Raw genomic sequence first — 18,500 nt, forward strand, 5'->3', positions numbered from 1 at the left:
AGACTTGCTACAGACTGGCTTTCCTCAAAAGAATTAACAGAAAATTTATTTTGAAATTATTTATTTAAAACACTCCTGTATCATTTACTGCATTATCATTATTTTTTATTGGCATGCATTTTGTTATTTGTTGGTGGCTCAATTCTGGTCCTATCACCTTGGAGACCACCTGAATATCCTCCTCTTTGTTATTTTTCTATTCAGATGTGAAAATAAAATGTAGGAGAAAATAAATTACTATTATTATTATAATAATATTTTGTTCATGCTTCATACACTAGATCGCTCGGCAAATAGAGACATTCTATTCTATACTAGATGGATAATGAATTCCTTCACAAAAAATTGTTTTCATGATTCTTTTATTTGACAGGGACACGAGGTTTCCGAATGCGAGGCGGCAGGCCAAAGTGTCGCCTCCTGTGGTGCGATAGGTTTTCCTTGCACGCAAACACTTTGCTGCAGACGTCGCACGGGAATTCTCTCTTCGGTCCGTGCATGTAGTTGAGGTGTTTGACCAATTTCCTGCGCGAAGCGTACTGTTTGCTGCAAAGCTCGCACGTAAACATCTCGTCCTTCTGATGCACCTCCATGTGAGACTTCAAACCGTGGTTCTGTGGAGGAAGAAAAGGCGGAGAGGAAGTCAGAAGACCATCTTAGAATAGTAAAGGCGGGTGTATTCAAGGACGTTGAAAATATACTGGTTGGGTCACCACTGGTTCCGGTTGTTCTCGTAGTGATACCGTAAAACCTCTTTACATCGTAATGGAGGGGACCAAAATATAGAGAGGTTTCAGTGATAGGCACCATTTTTTCATATCTGTTCGTGCAATCCGGTCCGAAGGTGGCTCAGAAGAAGTGCGCGTGGGGACGTGTGCCCCGGGTTATGATGAAATGAAAGGCAAGGACACCTTCAATCGAATTCAGTTTATTTCGCACGCAACTTGCGGAGAAGCACACGCCGAAACTCCGCGTCCACACGCTCCCGGCTTTGGTTGAACACTGACAAACACCCACGCAGTCGGCATAAGCATGGATGCTAGGGTAAAAGGGTTACTGACCCTCGAGTAATGGCACTCCCTCACTTCAAAAGGGTGAGAGTCAAGTCCCTTTGGCGGAGATCATGAGAAAGGAGCCGAAAGGGACTTGGCTGCGCCTTGGAAAGGTCAGAGGGCGACGACACTCGCCGAAGGAGGGGGGGGGGGGGGAATACCCAACAATATCCTTTGGAAATGAAAGGCACTACAGTCTTTTAAACCATTATATTCATGTGTTTAAACAAACATGCATGCATTAGTGAACATATATATTTATTATTTAATAATTACAGAAAGTGAGCGCTATTGTATGATTTTTACAATGATTCGAGAGAAATCACTGTGATCTCTCTTAATTCAACAGTCACTTAAAATGATTAGGATAATTAAGTACATATACCTTTTTTCTTATTTACTGTTATGTATGCTCTCATATGGAACAAAATGGCCAGAACTAATGATTAACTTGAAAATGACTGCATAAGAGGGTATATAAGAAAAAAATGAGTGAAACATTTATTGCTGAAAATGTCATTCCATTTACGTAATCGTGCCAGCATGAAAGGTCTTTTGTTGTCTCGGTACAATTTGTGGAGGTAGATAGGCCGTCTCGGGGGTGTCTCCTTGGTATGATAAGTGGAGGTTTTACGATATAAAGAGGTTCACTACAAAAAGGTTTGCCTATAAATTTACATGTAAATCAGACGGGACCGTAAGGGTGGTATGAAGTATGGTGGTTTACGATGTAAAGAGGTTCACAACGTAGAGGTTTTACTGTGAATGGTGTGACTACCAAGACTACACGACCTTAGGGTGGCAGATTGAGCTAAAATTTTCTGATCTGGTAGATCATAGATTTTTGTAGCTAAGAATATTGAAAAAAATCCATCGAAGACCAAGAATGGAGTTCATGGAAGCTCTCGCGTTTTGCCTTGTAGATGAACATCTCAACGCAAGGGTGAAAAAAGTTAATCTTCCAGCAGACACGAAGGCTTTTCTAGCGATGAGACTTGGGAAAATTCCTGAATTATCTGCTGCTGCCCATGAGCCTCAATGTAGGGCGAGTCATAGTTTTGCATGGGGAAAATATTAAAATTATAAGACGGCAAATGTACGAATTTTTTCTATTTATATGCAATAATCATTCCACCTGCGTCAAAAAATGTCATTTCAGAGGCAGTGATGGATGAAAAAATTTAAAAATTAATTTTGCTGGTGTACAGTGGAACTTGGTTGTAACGGCATCGGCTGTATCGTCAACTCGGGTTTAACGTCTCACTAACATTTTTTTAAGCAGTTTGGAATTTTAAACGGGTTTCTACCGCTATTAACAACAAAGTTAGTAATCATGAGGTATTAAGAATATAATTCCGGAAGTCCTTTATTTTGAATGATAAAATTTCATTTAAAAATTGCTTATGCACAGAACATAACGAAGACTTCGTTTCAAGGTATTAAAAAAATTGCAGTATGAACAAATTACATAATTGAAAAATCTCTTGACAATGTAACCACCTCGCAAGGGATTCCTGCGGTGAGGGTGGTCATAAATGAGTGGGAGGGTCGTGCTTGATTGCATGGGGAGTGGAACTTAAGGACTCGCTCAGCAGGGCTCCAGGAATAGGGTGGTTTCCCATTATTTTTTTACTGCCTAAATCGAAAGATTATTACTCCTGGAGTACGTATTTCACGCTTTTAGATTTTTAAATGACCATATCTATTTTTCGCGATTAAATGAAAAGTGAAAATTTTCAAGCGCGCGAAAATGCGACGCGTAAGTATGAACGCATTTCTGGTTCCCCCTCCCGCCTTGTGAGGTGACCTTGATCGAGGCTCTGAGCGCTGATAGGACGCAGGATGCTAGCGGGTAGCTGAGTACCTTGCTGGCTGGTAGCACTTGGCTTAAAAAAGGTTTATTAATACCTTATCAAACGAAGAAAACTTTCCGACCTTAGCCAGTTTTAATAAGTGATTATTAAGACATGTTTCCCTGAGCTCTGAGCCTCATGCATGCATTGGTAACCTCATACGACATAAAACTCCTATCCTCTCGTATAGAAACTAGGTCCCTGTGACGTCACGTGGACTGGCATCGCATGGGCGCCAATCTGGCCCTTTTCAAATGAGTATAAAAATGGACCATTAACATTCGTCTAAACCGGTATTTCTAAAACGAAATAATTTGTATATTATGAATACAGTAATGGTGGATAACAAATCGCAATCAATGCCTTTGGTTTTCTTTGATGAAGGAAACTACCCTATTATAATTCCCTTCCCTTTTTCGTGTTGTCTCATGTGATCTTTCAAGTGGTTCTTGTACATAAACTCTTATCGTCAGCAAATATTGCGACGCTCGGGTATAGTGTCAAAAATTTTGCGATTCTTAGGTTGCAAAAGTGGTAGCGTGATTGTATTATGTCCCAAAGTTCATAGAAACCATGTGTGGAAACATCAAAAGCAAAAACAGGTCACAAGCTTGACGTTGAGCTGGTGACGGGATGCAACTCTTTTGTTTAATTGGTGTCTGGAGGGAGCGGGGGCTGTCCCGCATACCTGGGTCTTATCCCTTCCCACCCCTACAAAAGGACCGTTCAAAAGAAGATCACAGATTTTTTTTGAGAGTAAAGTAAGATTTTTACTAGGCTATACAATGCATATTTAATTGGGAATATCATTTTTTATTAACGTTTTTTATTATAGATATTCCAATGTACGATTAGATTTCAATAAACAGTGTTGTGTATTGCAGAACATTTGCGTTTTTACTTTGTCCTTTCACTCTGATTTTAAGGCTGCTTTTTTTATAACGTCACTCGGATATAACGTTAAAAATCTTCTGGTCCCTTTGATGACGTTACAACCAAGTTCCACCGTAGTTTGTTATTTTTCAAATTTTAATGATTGCATTAACAATTTGGCATATCCATTTCCTTTTTTGTGTGTGATTTTTTTGACTTTATAGTGTCCAGATTATCATCTGCAATTCCTTTAGAACAGGGATTCCCAAACTGGGGGGCGTGGAGAAAGTCCAGGGGGGGGGGGGGGGGGGGGCGTGACACCCAAATGAAATAAATAAAAAAATTACAAAAATAATTTCCTCGTATCTTTGAAATAAATTCTTTCCAAGTTTTTATTCATAAGGACTGGAATTAATTGTGGCTTGCCACTATATCGCCTTACGTCTTGTGATCAGGCTGTCTTCGGTCAGCTTTTTATGTGTTTTTTATGCCCACAACTTTACGAAAAGTTGAGCCACAGAGTAAGGACCATATCTGAACTGTTCGTCTTCATTCCGAGAATCTGCGTCAAACGAGATGCGAGATGTATTTCTGGGAAGCATTCACTTGTTTATTTATTTCATCACCAAAAACGGCACAAAGGTCTCTAAATTAGCTGTTCCTAAATCAATAATGTCTAAAAGATAACAAACAATAGCACAAACAAATAAAAACTAACAGAAAACAAAATGTTTAAACATAAGAAGGGGCACTATTTATGGATTATATACAGCGGTGAACAGGGTATTTTCCTTCATCAAAGAAAACGAAAGGCGTTGATTGCGATTCGTTACCCACCATTAGTGTATTCATAATATTCAAATTATTTGGTTTTAGAAATACCGGGTTAGACAAATGGCAATGGTCAATTTTATCCTCATTTGAAAAGGGCCAGATTGGCGCCCATGCGATGCCACTCCACGCGATGTCACAGGGACCTAGTTTCTACACGAGAGGATAGGAGTTATACATCGTCTGATGTTACCAATGCATGCATGAGGCGCAGAGCTCAGGGAAACATGTCTTAATAATCACCTATTAAAACTGGCTAAGGTCGGAAAGTTTTCCTCGTTTGATAAGGTATTAATAAACCTTTTTTAAGCCAAGCGCTACCAGACAGCAAGGTACTCAGCTACCCGCTAGCATCCTGCGTCCTATCAGCGCTCAGAACCTTGATCAAGGTCACCTCACAAGGCGGGAGGGGGACCAGAAATACGTCACACGGAGAGATTTCCTTACCCGTCGCGTTTTCGCGCGCTTGAAAATTTTCACTTTTCATTTAATCACGAAAAATAGATATCGTCATTTAAAAATCTAAAAGCGTAAAATACGTTCTCCAGGAGTAATAATCTTCTGATATAGGCAATAAAAAAATAATAGGAAACCACCCTATTGTAATCTTTCCATTCTGCGTTTCCCACATTAAACAGTGAACAAAAAAATCTACCTACTCACTGTATCAAGCAGTACGAGTACAAGTACTTGTGCAAGTAGGAGTTGGTATGTACGGCTCCGTGGAAATAAGGTATTGCAAAATGGAAAGCAGATATGTGTAGGGGGGGGGGGGGCATGGTACAAAAAAGTTTGGGAACCCCTGCTTTAGAAAAATTATTCAATGTATTGATCAAGAAATTTGCACATGATTATGTAATATTTTTGTTTATAAATGAATGGGAAAAATATTTAAAGTGCTTTTATTTATTAGAAATTACCCAAAAACGTTAAAACACCCTCAACTTTGGGAAAATCAAAAATGTAACAGTGCGGCAAAAAAGTTGCAAGAGTGCACTGGCGCTATACTCGCAGGCGCGTGCACCAAATGGTTAAAAATCCAAAAGCGTGAAATGCATACTCCAGGAGTTTATAATCTTTCGATATAGGCAATAAAAAAATAGTAGGAGACCACCCTATTGCTTTGAACCCTTTCGAGACGGCGGAGTTTTCGTCTTAGCATGACTGCTGTACTGAGCCCAAAGATACTCTTCTTTCTCATGGTACGGAGCAGTTTTGGAGGGCATTCGTTAAGATGGGTCTCGCTGAACCTTTTTCGACCCCTCCACGCAGGGACTCCGCATTATCTCCGACTCCGAGAGTAGTAGTGCTCCCTCCTTTCCGGGTTTACGACCATACCTGCGGCATTGGTTCACGGTCAACTTAATTATTGCTTATATGTATTTAGCACATGGATAATTGTTGCTTGCACGTAAATTGCAGACTTTGAATTGAATTCCTCATTTTTATCTGAGCATTGTCAAATTTTAAACGAAGTTCTAAGGCCAATATTAACGCACTTAATGCAGCAACGATTTCCATGTTGATTTTTATACATAACTCGAGATATAAGTTAATATTTATCGTAGAATTTCGTTTAAAAATCGTAAACGCTGCTCAAAAGACAAATAATTCAATTCTTAGTATATTTTTCTTGAGAAATGAACGAATATTTATTTAGAAAATTGACTGTATAAACAACTGAATGACCACTGTCCTGTACCACTGAGAGGGGTGAAAAAAGACGAAGGGTCCGGGTACCTGCTCCCGGATCCCGAGGGTTAATCCTAAACCCCGAAGCGATGGGTTCCGAGACAAAGACGTCGTAAACCCACGACCGTCCCAAAAGGGGGAGAGCTACAAAACTAATATATACGGCTTTCGTTCTCCTGGCCAGGAAAATCTCACACGTAAATATACGGCCGTCGTCTCCCGGGTCAGGAAACGTCCACACGTATACAGTGGAACCTCGTTAAAGCGAGTACGGGCTATAGCGACACCCCCGCTATTACGAGAGATAGCCGATGCACCGTCAATTGACCCTATAATAAGCGTGTTAAAAAATTCGTTTTTACGAGACCCTTTCGGTGTTGGCTCTCGCCATAGCGAGGGTTTCACCGCCGGAAGACTTTCATCAAGACTCATTAACCTCTGTAACTGCTAGCGATCTGTTAGAATTGAAGTTAATGGAGTGCTCAGTCTCAAATTTATGTGGTAAACTGTCGTTCGATAAACATAATGATTGACGAAACAATGCTTTGCATGATTTTAATTCAGTGCGGCGCTTATAAATTGTTTGAATAGTTAGTCGTTATTCGAGTAAGGAAATTTAGTGATGCAAAAAAACATCGCCTTTTGTCTGGATTTATGCTTACGTTTATCGGATAGATGTTTATCTGTCGCCGCACCACTCCTGTTCCTGTATATCTGTTAGCAACAGGAATATTGGCTATTATTTGCTCCACCTCCGGTAAAGCGACAATTCGCTATAGCGAGATTTTATTAGTGCACCGTGGGGTGTCGTTATATCGAGGTAGCACTGTATATACGTGTACAGTAGGGAAAAGGTTAAGGTTTAATAACAATAAGTTCTCTATCACCAATATTATAACTGAGACAACAATTAAACAAATAATTACCGTAGAAAACTCTCTGTGGCACACATTGCAGATGAAGTGACGCTTCTTCCTGTGCATTCTCTCGTGGCGACGCAAGCCCGCTAGGCCCGCGAAGGCCTTGCCACAGTCTGCGCACAGGTGCTGCCGCAAGCCGATGTGATTGTTCTTGTGAAACAGAAGATCTTGGGGACGACGGAAGCGCTTGGAGCACAGCTCACACTCGTACGGCTTGTAGTCCGAATGCGTGATTATGTGCGAGTTCAATGTCTGCAGGTCCTTGTACCTGCGGAAAAGACAATGCGTACCATAATGTACGGTGGGTCCTCGTTTGACGTCACTTACCGTTCCTGAAAAATGTGACGATAAATTAAATGACGTTAATCGAAACATAATATCCCATAGGAAACAATGTAAAAAGTGAATATCGGCTCTACCAGCTAGCAGAGTACTCTGCTACCTGCTAGCTTTGCTTGTGCATCGTGCCAGTGCTCATGGCCTTGCGCCATTATACGGCGGTGGACGGAACCAGAATGACATCACACAGGCTTTTCCAAGCATTCATACTTAGCCTTAACATTTTCGCGCGCTTGAAAATTTAATCTTGACAAAAATAGATATTGTAATTTAAAAAACTAAAAGCATGAAATACGTCCCCCAGGAGTAATAGGGCAAATTTCTTTCGATTTAGGCAATTAAAAAAATTATAGGAAACCACCCCATTAGCATTGGGATTTTGGTTTTGGAGGGATGAACGCCACTTGTGCCTCACCTTCTGTCGCAGTAAGTGCATGGGAATGGATATCCCTTCTCGTGCTCCCTCACGTGATCCTTCCAGTGGTTCTTGTACATAAACTCTGCCCCGCATGTCCTGCACGCAAACTTGTCCTCATCTGAAGGCATCCTTCTTGGCGGCTTAACCTGTGGTCTCTCCATCTCTTCGTGCACCGTGAAATCCTCACCCTCAGTCTTCCCGAAATCCTCTTCGCTGCTCAGGTCAGTCTGGAAGAGAGGAAGAGCCTTGCGTCACACATCACAAATCACTTGATGCACAATGTTTGCACTTGACAAGGGTGAGATAGACTGACACAAACTTCATGCGCAAATTATGATAATCACGAGAGTGCTGCGCCCTTCATATCAAAATAGGACAATGGTCAATAATGTGAAATACATAATATATCGCAGTTGCAATACCATTAGCATGTATAAACATTTATGTCCATGCTATTGGAATGTATTTACTGGTTTTCAAACTTTTTAAGTATGCATTTATTTATTCCTCATTGAGATTTCAACTATTCATAATTAATGTTTTATAATATTTACCTCAGGTCTGTTTGAAATCAAATATCATATTTGTTGGAGTAAATGATTTATCATTATTCATGTTCTACTTATTTAGCTATTTAATTATTATCTCATGTTCTACCCTAAATGTTGTGATGGGTATATGTGCATTCTTAGGTATTTTTTGCTATGATTGTTTAAGTTAACTTCAAGATTTCATTTCTGTGCCCTGATGTGTTAGTTGTGCTGAATTCCATTCGGAAATATCTCATATATTTTGAACAAGTTTATTTTGTGATCTCTTTTGTATTTAATATTCATTTTATGGTCTTAATGGACAATTTGTCCAAGAACAATAAATATTATTATTATTATTTGAGTTTATGCACTTTCTCAGCTGATTAAAACCAGCTGGAAATATTCACCTATCCCAAGATCAATTTAGGATTAGGCTCGGATGCTAAGGAAGAGAATTCACCCTATCCTACACTGTCCGATCATGCCCTACCCAGGAATCTTCTCACGATCTGGCAGGTCTGAAGTAAAACAGCTTTTTGCCTGAGGGTAATCAGTTGTTTTTTTAATTCCCAGGTCTTCGACTTCTTTTTTGAATCTTTTAGACAAGATTCCCTCCGCAGAGATTATCAGTGGGTGTATGCTGACGTCTTTCAACTTCCAAATATTTTTTTATTTCACCGGACAAATTCTGATATTTTTGTGTTTTCTCTCTTTCCGTAGACTCAACATTGTTGTTAATATTATCATTACTATTATTACTAATGGTCCCCTGAAATTTGTTTTCGGTGAGTTCTCTGTAATTAGAAAATATGATAAGGAGGAGAGAACAATCAGACAAAAATTTCCACCGTGATTTGTAATATCATGCCTAAAAAAATAAAGTTAATTTTGTAAGTCTCTAGAACAGCAGGGTCCGTCGAGGGGTCATCAGGGAACCAATTAAGACGCCAACACAAGGGTCACAACTCTCACTTTATTTGATCAGTCAATACACTCTCCGCACCCAGGCTCCTCAACTCGTTCCAGAGCGCGCTCCACAGCCGCTCGGCGTCACCACGTGACTCCTCGTTGGCGATTCCCTATTCGTTGCCTCCTAGTCACCTCATGCAATCAAACCATGTTTATGCAGTGGATGGTATTAACATGAAGGCAACAGACGAAGTGAAATACCTGGGAGTTACGATAAACTCAAACCTCACGTGGGGTACACATATAAAGAATATTTGCGGCATAGCCCTGAAGAAATTAGGATTCGTCAAGCGTATTGTGGGAAGATTTTCGGATGATAAAACAAAAGAAAGGTGCTATTTCGCTCTCGTCCGACCGCACCTTGAATATGCAGCGAGTGTATGGGATCCAGTGCAGAAAGACTTAATCCGCGAACTGAATAAAATTCAAAGGAAGGCTGCGCGTTTCGTAAAAGAAACAGCTTTGGGCGTTCAGACAGTGTTACCCAGATGTTAAAGCGAATTAGGGTGAGAGCCATTGGAGACTCGGAGGCTGCACGCTAGGCTTAGATTGCTTGAACAATTGAGAATGGATATCTTCAAGAGCGACACAGAGAACATAATATTAGAGCCACACTATATTTCCAGGTCCGATAGAAGCTATATATTAAGAGAGGTGTTTTGCCGAATGGATAGATATGGGAATTAATTTTTTCCCCGAACTATAAAGGACTTTAATAAACGCTAGTCCCAACCTCGTTAGAGCCCTTCATTTTTTTTTATCTAGCTGTAAACGGCTGGTGTCCTAACACCCCCTGCCACACGCCTTTTAGGCGGCTTGCGGGGTATCATATAGATGTAGATGCATAGGTGACAGGGAAACAACGTTGCGTTTTACCGCTGCATATGCGTTCGCAACTCCTCGGCGGCTAGGTAGAAGGGTGGAGGGGGAAGCAAGGAAGGGGGGAGGTGGCATGTGGAGTGGGAGGAAAGGTTCCGAGTCATTGGGCACACTTACAATTTATAGACATACGAGCGTGCTGCGCCAGCTCCCAGCGCGGGCTTCCCCCGCTCTTTTCAATGCAGGTCCACAGATGGATAGGCGCGTTTCTAATTTTAAAATGTAGGAAAAAAGGCAGGGTCTTATGCACAAATTTAATTGGAATGTTCATTTACAAATTGAGACACAACATTGGAAGTAATTACACTATCCCCTGTTAAACGCACATGATCACTCATACTTACGTATCAACAGGAGACTTGAATGTGGAATCAGCCGCATTTTGATAAAAGTTATTCAAAGAATGCGAGATATTGTTGCAAATGAACAAATGTATCAGTTTGCGCGACGTTAACATCAGGAATATTCACCGTTTTTTTTTTTAATTATTTAAAAACCAATTTTAGGAAACAATAGCAATATTTAGGAAGTAAGATATGCCGTCGCATGTTCTCTGATAAATTCTGTGCATTTTGGTACCTCATTTGTAGAGTTTGGTTGCGTATAAGTTGAGGTATCTTTACAGTAGAAATAATATAGAAGATTATGACTATCATAATTTGCACCTGAAGATGATGATAATTCATTGAAACCTGGGTCACGCTCTGATATAAAAAATAAGTGGTATAAGTAATTGTGTGATATCCCAGGAAAATTTATAATGGAATACCACAAAGTAAAGCCAGAGTTAGCGAATTATATTTCATATTTTTGCGTATTTTTAGGAAAAAACTTGTATTTTTCATGAAAATGTAAAATAATATTTAATTTTATCCTCATTCAAGTTCTGTGAACTCATAATTCAATAATTATAACAAAATGCAAATAAAGTAATATAAACTGCTTCACTTCACAATGGTAATTACTTAAATGCAAAAAAAAAAAACGAAGTATCTATAATGCAACTGATGGTGTTTGCATCATAAATCTCCATACTTAATAAACACCCCTGCGGTCCCATTAGATTGACATGTAAATCAATAGGCAATCCTCTTTGTTGTGACTATTTACAGTGTGTGCACTGTAAGTTAGGTGTATTGCCTCGGTGCAAATGTTTTTAGTGACAAACTCTTGCAGCTATGTGGATTTGGCTATGTTATACAGTGAATCCTCGTTTAACGTCACTTACCGTTCCTGAAAAATGTGACGATAAACAAAATGACGTTAATCGAAGCATAATATCCCGTAAGAAACAATGTACAAAGTGAATATCGGCTCCTAGACCTCACAATTCTTATGCGAAAAAAATTTAGCGTATCATATCTGGTGCATTTTTTACGATGGGAATACCAAACTATGATATAAATATGAGTTCCTGTCTTCAATAGCTGCAGTGACATAAATCCTTCTCCATTTTTGTATCTTCCTGCATTTGCTTTTCGGCTTCCGGGCGAGCGTCGCCTGGGCATCATCATCGCTGAAACTTCGTCACATTTACAGGAACCAAAATTATTGTGAACACGGCAAAAAAAGTGACGACAAAAACTCCGAGTTCCACATGGAAAAATGCCTTGAAATCACTTTTTAGGTTCCTGAAATCCATTATGCCAAGTAGAGCCTAGCGCACCTACCTAAGAATTCATTTAGCAGAAAAATTGCTAAAACCGTAATCGCAATTAACAATAAACACACCGTTTTACACTTTCGTTAGACTGACTGTACTACCGCCCACAAAACGAACAACCTGCAACGCCTTCCACTTCGCCTTTTATCTCGCGCGAAATTTAAAAGACTTGACGTTATCGCGAAGCAAGGGTGCGATAAACGAATGACGATCTCAGAATTTTCGCGATGTTATCGCGAAATGACGTTAAACAGGGTGACGTAGAACGAGGACTCACTGTAGTCTGTTTACCGTAAGTTGGCGCACAGGCCTGCAAAGTACCTGAGCTGCAAGCAAAGGAGGGGGAGAAGGAGCGACAAAAAAACTGTATGGGTTTGACACAGGTAGGTGGCGGGTCCGTTTGCCCGTCGCTTTCCTCCCCCAAGCAAGGCAACTAGCACCTCTAATAGAATTATTATAATTTTTTTTACTTTCTGATAATATCTCAATCTAAACACCATATTTCTAAAGTACTAAAAATGCTAAGAATAATGATATAAAACACGAAGTGCTCCCATCATAAATACCGAAATGATTGATAGTTAAAACAAAGCATGCAGTGTAACAGCTAAAAAATAACTAGATCTAAGATGAAAAATGTCTAGTTTTAAATTTAAGGCGAAGGAGTTCTCTAAGGTACCTTTACTTTATTCTATTGATGAATATTTGACAGTGAAAATATGTTCTGTATGGGTATTATTTTATTAATTTATTTTTTAGTAACTAAACATTGACGTGCTGTATATCATGGAACATGTATGTACCAAGATCTCCAGGCAAATAAATGTTGTAATTATTATTATTTAGGCATGGGCAGTAGTAACACAGCAGACTCCCAATTATCCCGCTGCGGTTTATTCAGTTTGCAGATTATCCGTGCATGAATTTCACTCTCGATCAATTTTTTCCTTTAAAAAAATATAAAATCGGATGCAAAATCATTGGAATTACTACATTAATCCCAGGAAACATTGGGGTTATTATTTCCGTTAGAATCCCCTTCGTAAAACGGAAGCGATAGCACGCTAGCTGAATTCACGGGAGCACCGCGTTCCTGTTTTCCAAGCCTCGCAATGCACAACCGCGCTCATTGATCATGGATACACGTCCCGAAGCATTTGCAACCCAGGCAACTTGTGCGAGAGGGGACTACTTGGCGTGGTGCCGTGGTTTAGAGGTGGAGCAGAGGTTTTGAAGCATTCGTGCAAACCTCTATTCTGTATCCGTGAACACAAAGCCACGGATGTTTAGTTTTCGAAACCAGGCCTTATATGGAGCATTGATATAACGAGTACAACCATGTTATCGCCGCTAAAAAGATCGCGAACTGGCAAAGAAATCTCTCATTGTGTCCGGAAAGCACTCTGAAATAACAGAATAACTGCATAATAATAATATATTGTTTGTTTTACGTAAATTATGAACGATACAAGACATTTAAGTGAAAGTTTGTGTTATCCATGTTTTCCGATTATTCGTGCCGTCTCTGCCCATCATTAGCCAATAGGATAATGAAGAGTGTACTGTACTTATAAATAAAAATATTAATTGTCTGATGTCAGAGGCTAGTTTAAATTAAAAATATTAGTCCCACAGCAGTTGCAACCAGGGCAACTTGAGAGAGACACAACTAAGCAGCATGGCGCCTGACAGTGTAGTTTCCAACGTATTTTGTACCACTTTTCCACACCTGCGATCACACAGCCACGGATGTGTGGTTTTCAAAACCAGACCTTATATGAAGCATTAATAATACGAGTAGAACCACGTTATCGCCGCTAAAAATATCGCGAACTGGCAAAGAAAGCTCTCATTGAATATGGGAAGCACTCTAAAATAATGGAGTACCTGCAGCAATAATAATATATTGTTTGTTTTAGGTAAATTATGAACATTGCAAGACATTAAAGTGAAAGTTTGAGTTATCCTTTCTTTCTAATTATTCGTGCCGTCTCTCTCCATCTTTAGCCTCGATAATCAGTAGTGTGTTGAAGTTAATAGTAATTATTTCAACGGAATGTTTTTTAAAATTAGCAACATCAAGTGTTGAAATTTATAAATAAGCAAGGGGTTGTCAAGGGCAAGAAAAAGTTGTTGACTAGTTACAAATGCTGTTGAATAAATAAGCTAAAAGAGACAACAACATCGTGTATAATTAAGAGGAATAATTGAGATACATGAAATAATTTCAGCCGTGGAAAATTTTGTGGCAAAACATGACAGGCACATAGCGTGAATCTTCGCAAGAGATTGAACTGCAGTCGGGGGAATCTCAGTGCCGTAGGATAACAACGACGTCGTAGATTTCACAGAACCAAACTTCACCCCCAATAGCCCATGCCTCTAACAAGATAATGTTATTTTCCTTTCGGAGACCATAACTGATTGTCATATAAGGAAAATATCAATAGGGTGGTTTCCCATTAATTTTTTATTGCCTAAATCGAAAGATTATTACTCCTGGAGTACGTATTTCACGCTTTTAGATTTTTAAATGACTATATCTATTTTTTGCGATTAAATGAAAAGTGAAAAATTTCAAGCGCGCGAAAACGCGACGCGTAAGTAGGAAAGTCCGTGCGACGCATTTCTGGTTCCCCTTCCCGCCTTGTGAGATGACCTTGATCGAGGCTCTGAGCGCTGATAGGACGCAGGATGCTAGCGGGTAGCTGAGTACCTTGCTGGCTGGTAGCGCTTGGCTCAAAAAAGGATTATTAATACCTAATCAAACGAAGAAAACTTTCCGACCTTAGCCAGTTTTAATAGGTGATTATTAAGACATGTTTCCCTGAGCTCTGTGCCTCATGCATGCATTGGTAACCTCAGACGATGTATAACTCCTATCTTCTCCTATAGAAACTAGGTCCCTGTGACGTCACGTGGAGTGGAATCGCATGGGCGCCAATCTGGCCTTTTTTAAATGAGGATAAAATTTGACCCTTGCCATTCGTCTAAACCAGTATTTCAAAAACCAAATAATTTGTATATTATGAATACAATAATGGTGGGTGACGAATCGCAATCAATACCTTTCGTTTTCTTTGATGAAGGTAACTACCCTATTAATTGACTTAATTGAAAGGTTACATTACATGGGATTAATGGAAATGAGTTTCAACTTTACCCTATCTCACTGACAGACCTTTTCTGGTCTTACAGCTTCAATTCTCCCAGTTTCTGGAGACCAAATGATAGGTGAGTCACCTGCTGAGACCAAAGATATCTCAGTAGCTTTCAGTATGACGCGCACGAGGTTCAAAAAAGAATGAGACCTAATGCGACGCATATCAGACAGCATTTGAGTTTTACAAACTCTAAATGATTGACACAAAGCTTTATAGTTGCAAAAAAGCTACGAATATTCAACACAGTGCAAACAGCACAATTTTGGAAGAAACAAGTGTAGCATAAGCACGTTCAAACAAGACGAAATTGACTGGAAACTTCAGGCAACGCAATCTGCACATATCACATTGCTTCGTCTTTGCCCCACTATTAGGTATTTTCACTATTCATTACGTCAAGTACATACATTGTTTTGAATCACATGCATTACTTATCTTCAATTACATGCCCTCCATCTAAGTTTTTGTGTCTCATGTAACATGCATATTTCCAGACAAGTAATAATATTCTATCATTGCTATTGTGAATAACTCTTGAAGGGAAACTTTATGACTTTTAAGGAAATTTCATAAACTCACATCATCGTTAAAATCTTCGTGTGCAGACATATCATGGTCCGGCTGTTCCCCTTCAGCGTTGACTTGCCACTGATGTTCATCTTTTCTTGACGTAGTCGGAACATCCACTGGCACAGAATGCTTGCGATCCGAAAGCACGCCCGTCTCTCCATCAACAGAGGTCACCACTGGTTGCCCCATCACCACCTGTAACGAGAGTGAATCAACACGTTGATAAGAGTCAAAGATTATTTCGTGAATTTTGTAAAATAATGCCTCAATTTTAATATTATGATGGAAAAGGAATATTCAGGTTACCGTGCAAGCGCGTGTAAGAGCACACCTTTTTTCCCAGAAATTGCAGCCGAAAATGAGGGTGCGTATCTTACACAAACTTCTTATCTCTCCCCCCTTCCCTTCACCGGTCGCAAGTCCAAGGGGAGCTGAGTGACCTTGGTTTTCAGCATGAGTCAGTCATCTAAAAACCAAGGTCAAAAACAAGCAGCAGGCAGGGGAGTTTCTCCCTTAGTGACATATTTTTAAAATGCTCCTGTTTGCATTTATTGTAAGCATCGCGCCGTCACGTCGGTAGCCCAGAGGTGAACATGGAAAAGATCGCACAGGGTGATTCGCTCCAGAGCGCGTGCTAAATTTACTGCCACGAGTGGGCCTCCCGCGGCATTTACACTGCATATAGTAATTGCTTATCAAACGTAGAGAAGCTCGTAGTTTTGAAGGACATACCTGGTTAATAGTCAACATCTGTCTTGCCGAGCAATTTCCATTATGCTGAGGACCTGATTTTTCAAAAGTCATCTTCAGGCGCTGAAATGAGGATTTTTGCAACTGAAAATTATATTGGTGTCAAAACCTGTGGTTTGCAGCATTGACAGAAGAAATTTCGATAACTGTCGAAATTCCAGGCATACGTCTGCAGCACCGCACGATAGGATAAAAAAATGCCGCAAAATTTTTTTCTTCATAGCTTCGATGCTCAAAATAGGGGTGTGCCTCTTACACATGCTTATACGGTAATATGGGAGGGGTAAAGGGAAAAGATCAACTGAAAACAAGCACGAAGAAAACCAAGATTTTGGTGTGCAGCAGAAGAGAAGAAGTCAAGACTGATATTAAAATAGGGAAACAAAAACTGATAAGAGATGGAGGAATTCAGTTATTTGGGAAGCAAGATAACTAGCGACGTGAGAAGCAAGAAAGAAATTATCAGCAGAATAGCCCCGGCGAAGAGAGCATTCCACCAAAAGAAAGACCTGCTTACAGCGGGAAACTTAAATATGGAAGCAGAGGCGCAGACTCCATGGGGCCTGAGGGGGCCCGAGCCCCCTCAATAATTCGTTATGGGTGTGAGGAAAAAATGCGTCAGGCTTGTCAATTTTCCCCAGAGTGTCCAGATATCGAGATTCGAGATATCAGGGTTCTAATGCTGATCGTATGACTCTTCTAAAATGTTTAAAAAACTTAAAACTCACTAGTTATAAAATTTCACGGTGCAAGATACTCTGTTTGGGCCCCCCAATATTTTATGTAAGTCGGCACCCATGTATGGAAGTAAAGAAACAATTTATAAGAACCTACATTTGGAGTATGCTCCTATTAGGAAGTGAGGCATGGACAATGACCGCAGCGGAGAAAGCCAGGATAGAGGCCTTTGAAATGTGGTGCTACAGAAGAATGATGAAAATCAAATGGATCGACCAAGTTAGTAACGAGGAAGTCCTAAGAAGAGTACATCTACATAATATCCCGCAAACCACCTAAAAGGCGTGTGGCAGGGGGTGTTAGGACACCAGCCATTTACAGCTAATAAAAAAAAATGAAGGGTTCTAACGAGGTTGGGACTAGCGTTTATTAAAATCCTTTATGGTTCGGGGGAAAAACGAATTCCCATATCTATCCGTTCGGCAAAACATCTCTCTTAATTTATCGCTTCTATCGGACCTGGAAATATAGTGTGGCTCTAATATTATGTTTTCTGTGTTGCTCTTAAAGATACCCATTCTCAATTGTTCAAGCAATCTAAGAGTAGGAGAGAAGATAAGCCTCATGAAAACCTTAACAAGAACACAGAACAACCTTATAGGCCACATCTTGAGACATGACGGCCTGATGGAGACAATCATCGAAGGACAAGTGGAAGGCAAGAATGGAAAAGGAAGACCTCGAGCAAAATATATGGAACAAGTAAAGAGAGATGTGAAAGAGAAGAAATACGTAGGTGTGAAAAGATTAGCTGATAGGAGAACTGAGTGGAGAGCTGCGTCAAACCAAAATTAGGATTGTTGACCAGTGATGATGATGATGATGGAAAAGAAATGAATGAATGAAGTTTGTTTATGAATCAGCCTCTGATAATTGTCCAAACACCTCCTGAACCCACTGCCCTTGGTTCTAGAATCAAGAGGCTGATTTTGGATTAAACATGGATAAAAGATGTGCAGGATATTGTTTTAACCCTTTCGCTGCTGATCAATCTCCGGAAACCTTCTCCTCACATGCGGCGAAAATGTTAAAATGCGTTTCCTGGGCCCATGGAGCAGGTACTTCCAGGATGGGTGTGGTACACCCTCCGAAGGGTCACTAATCCACGACCCTTTCCTCGACGAACTCACCCGCGCAGGACCGTCTCATCGGCCCAACCAGCGGGGGCCCTACCTCCCGAAAAGTGACCGCTCTGACTGCATTTTGAAAATCAACCAATCAATCCGATCATTACAATATGATTGTTCTCATCGCTC

The 18,500-nt window shown here is 40.1% G+C and overlaps 1 protein-coding gene across 1 annotated transcript in view; it reads right to left on the reverse strand.

The window, feature by feature from the left end:
- Positions 1 to 345: 345 nt before the first annotated feature.
- Positions 346 to 18,500, reverse strand: part of LOC124170223 — a 35,893-nt gene continuing 17,738 nt past the window's right edge. The window contains exons 6-9 of the mRNA XM_046548929.1: positions 15,766 to 15,951; positions 7,976 to 8,205; positions 7,228 to 7,489; positions 346 to 614 (exon numbers count right to left, since the gene is read on the reverse strand). Coding sequence (XP_046404885.1) covers positions 363 to 614; positions 7,228 to 7,489; positions 7,976 to 8,205; positions 15,766 to 15,951 — 930 coding nt within the window. The 3' untranslated portion in view covers positions 346 to 362. The remainder of the gene's footprint in view (positions 615 to 7,227; positions 7,490 to 7,975; positions 8,206 to 15,765; positions 15,952 to 18,500) is intronic.

The sequence above is a fragment of the Ischnura elegans genome, chromosome 13 (assembly GCF_921293095.1).
Source record: "Ischnura elegans chromosome 13, ioIscEleg1.1, whole genome shotgun sequence".
NCBI lineage: Eukaryota > Metazoa > Arthropoda > Insecta > Odonata > Coenagrionidae > Ischnura > Ischnura elegans.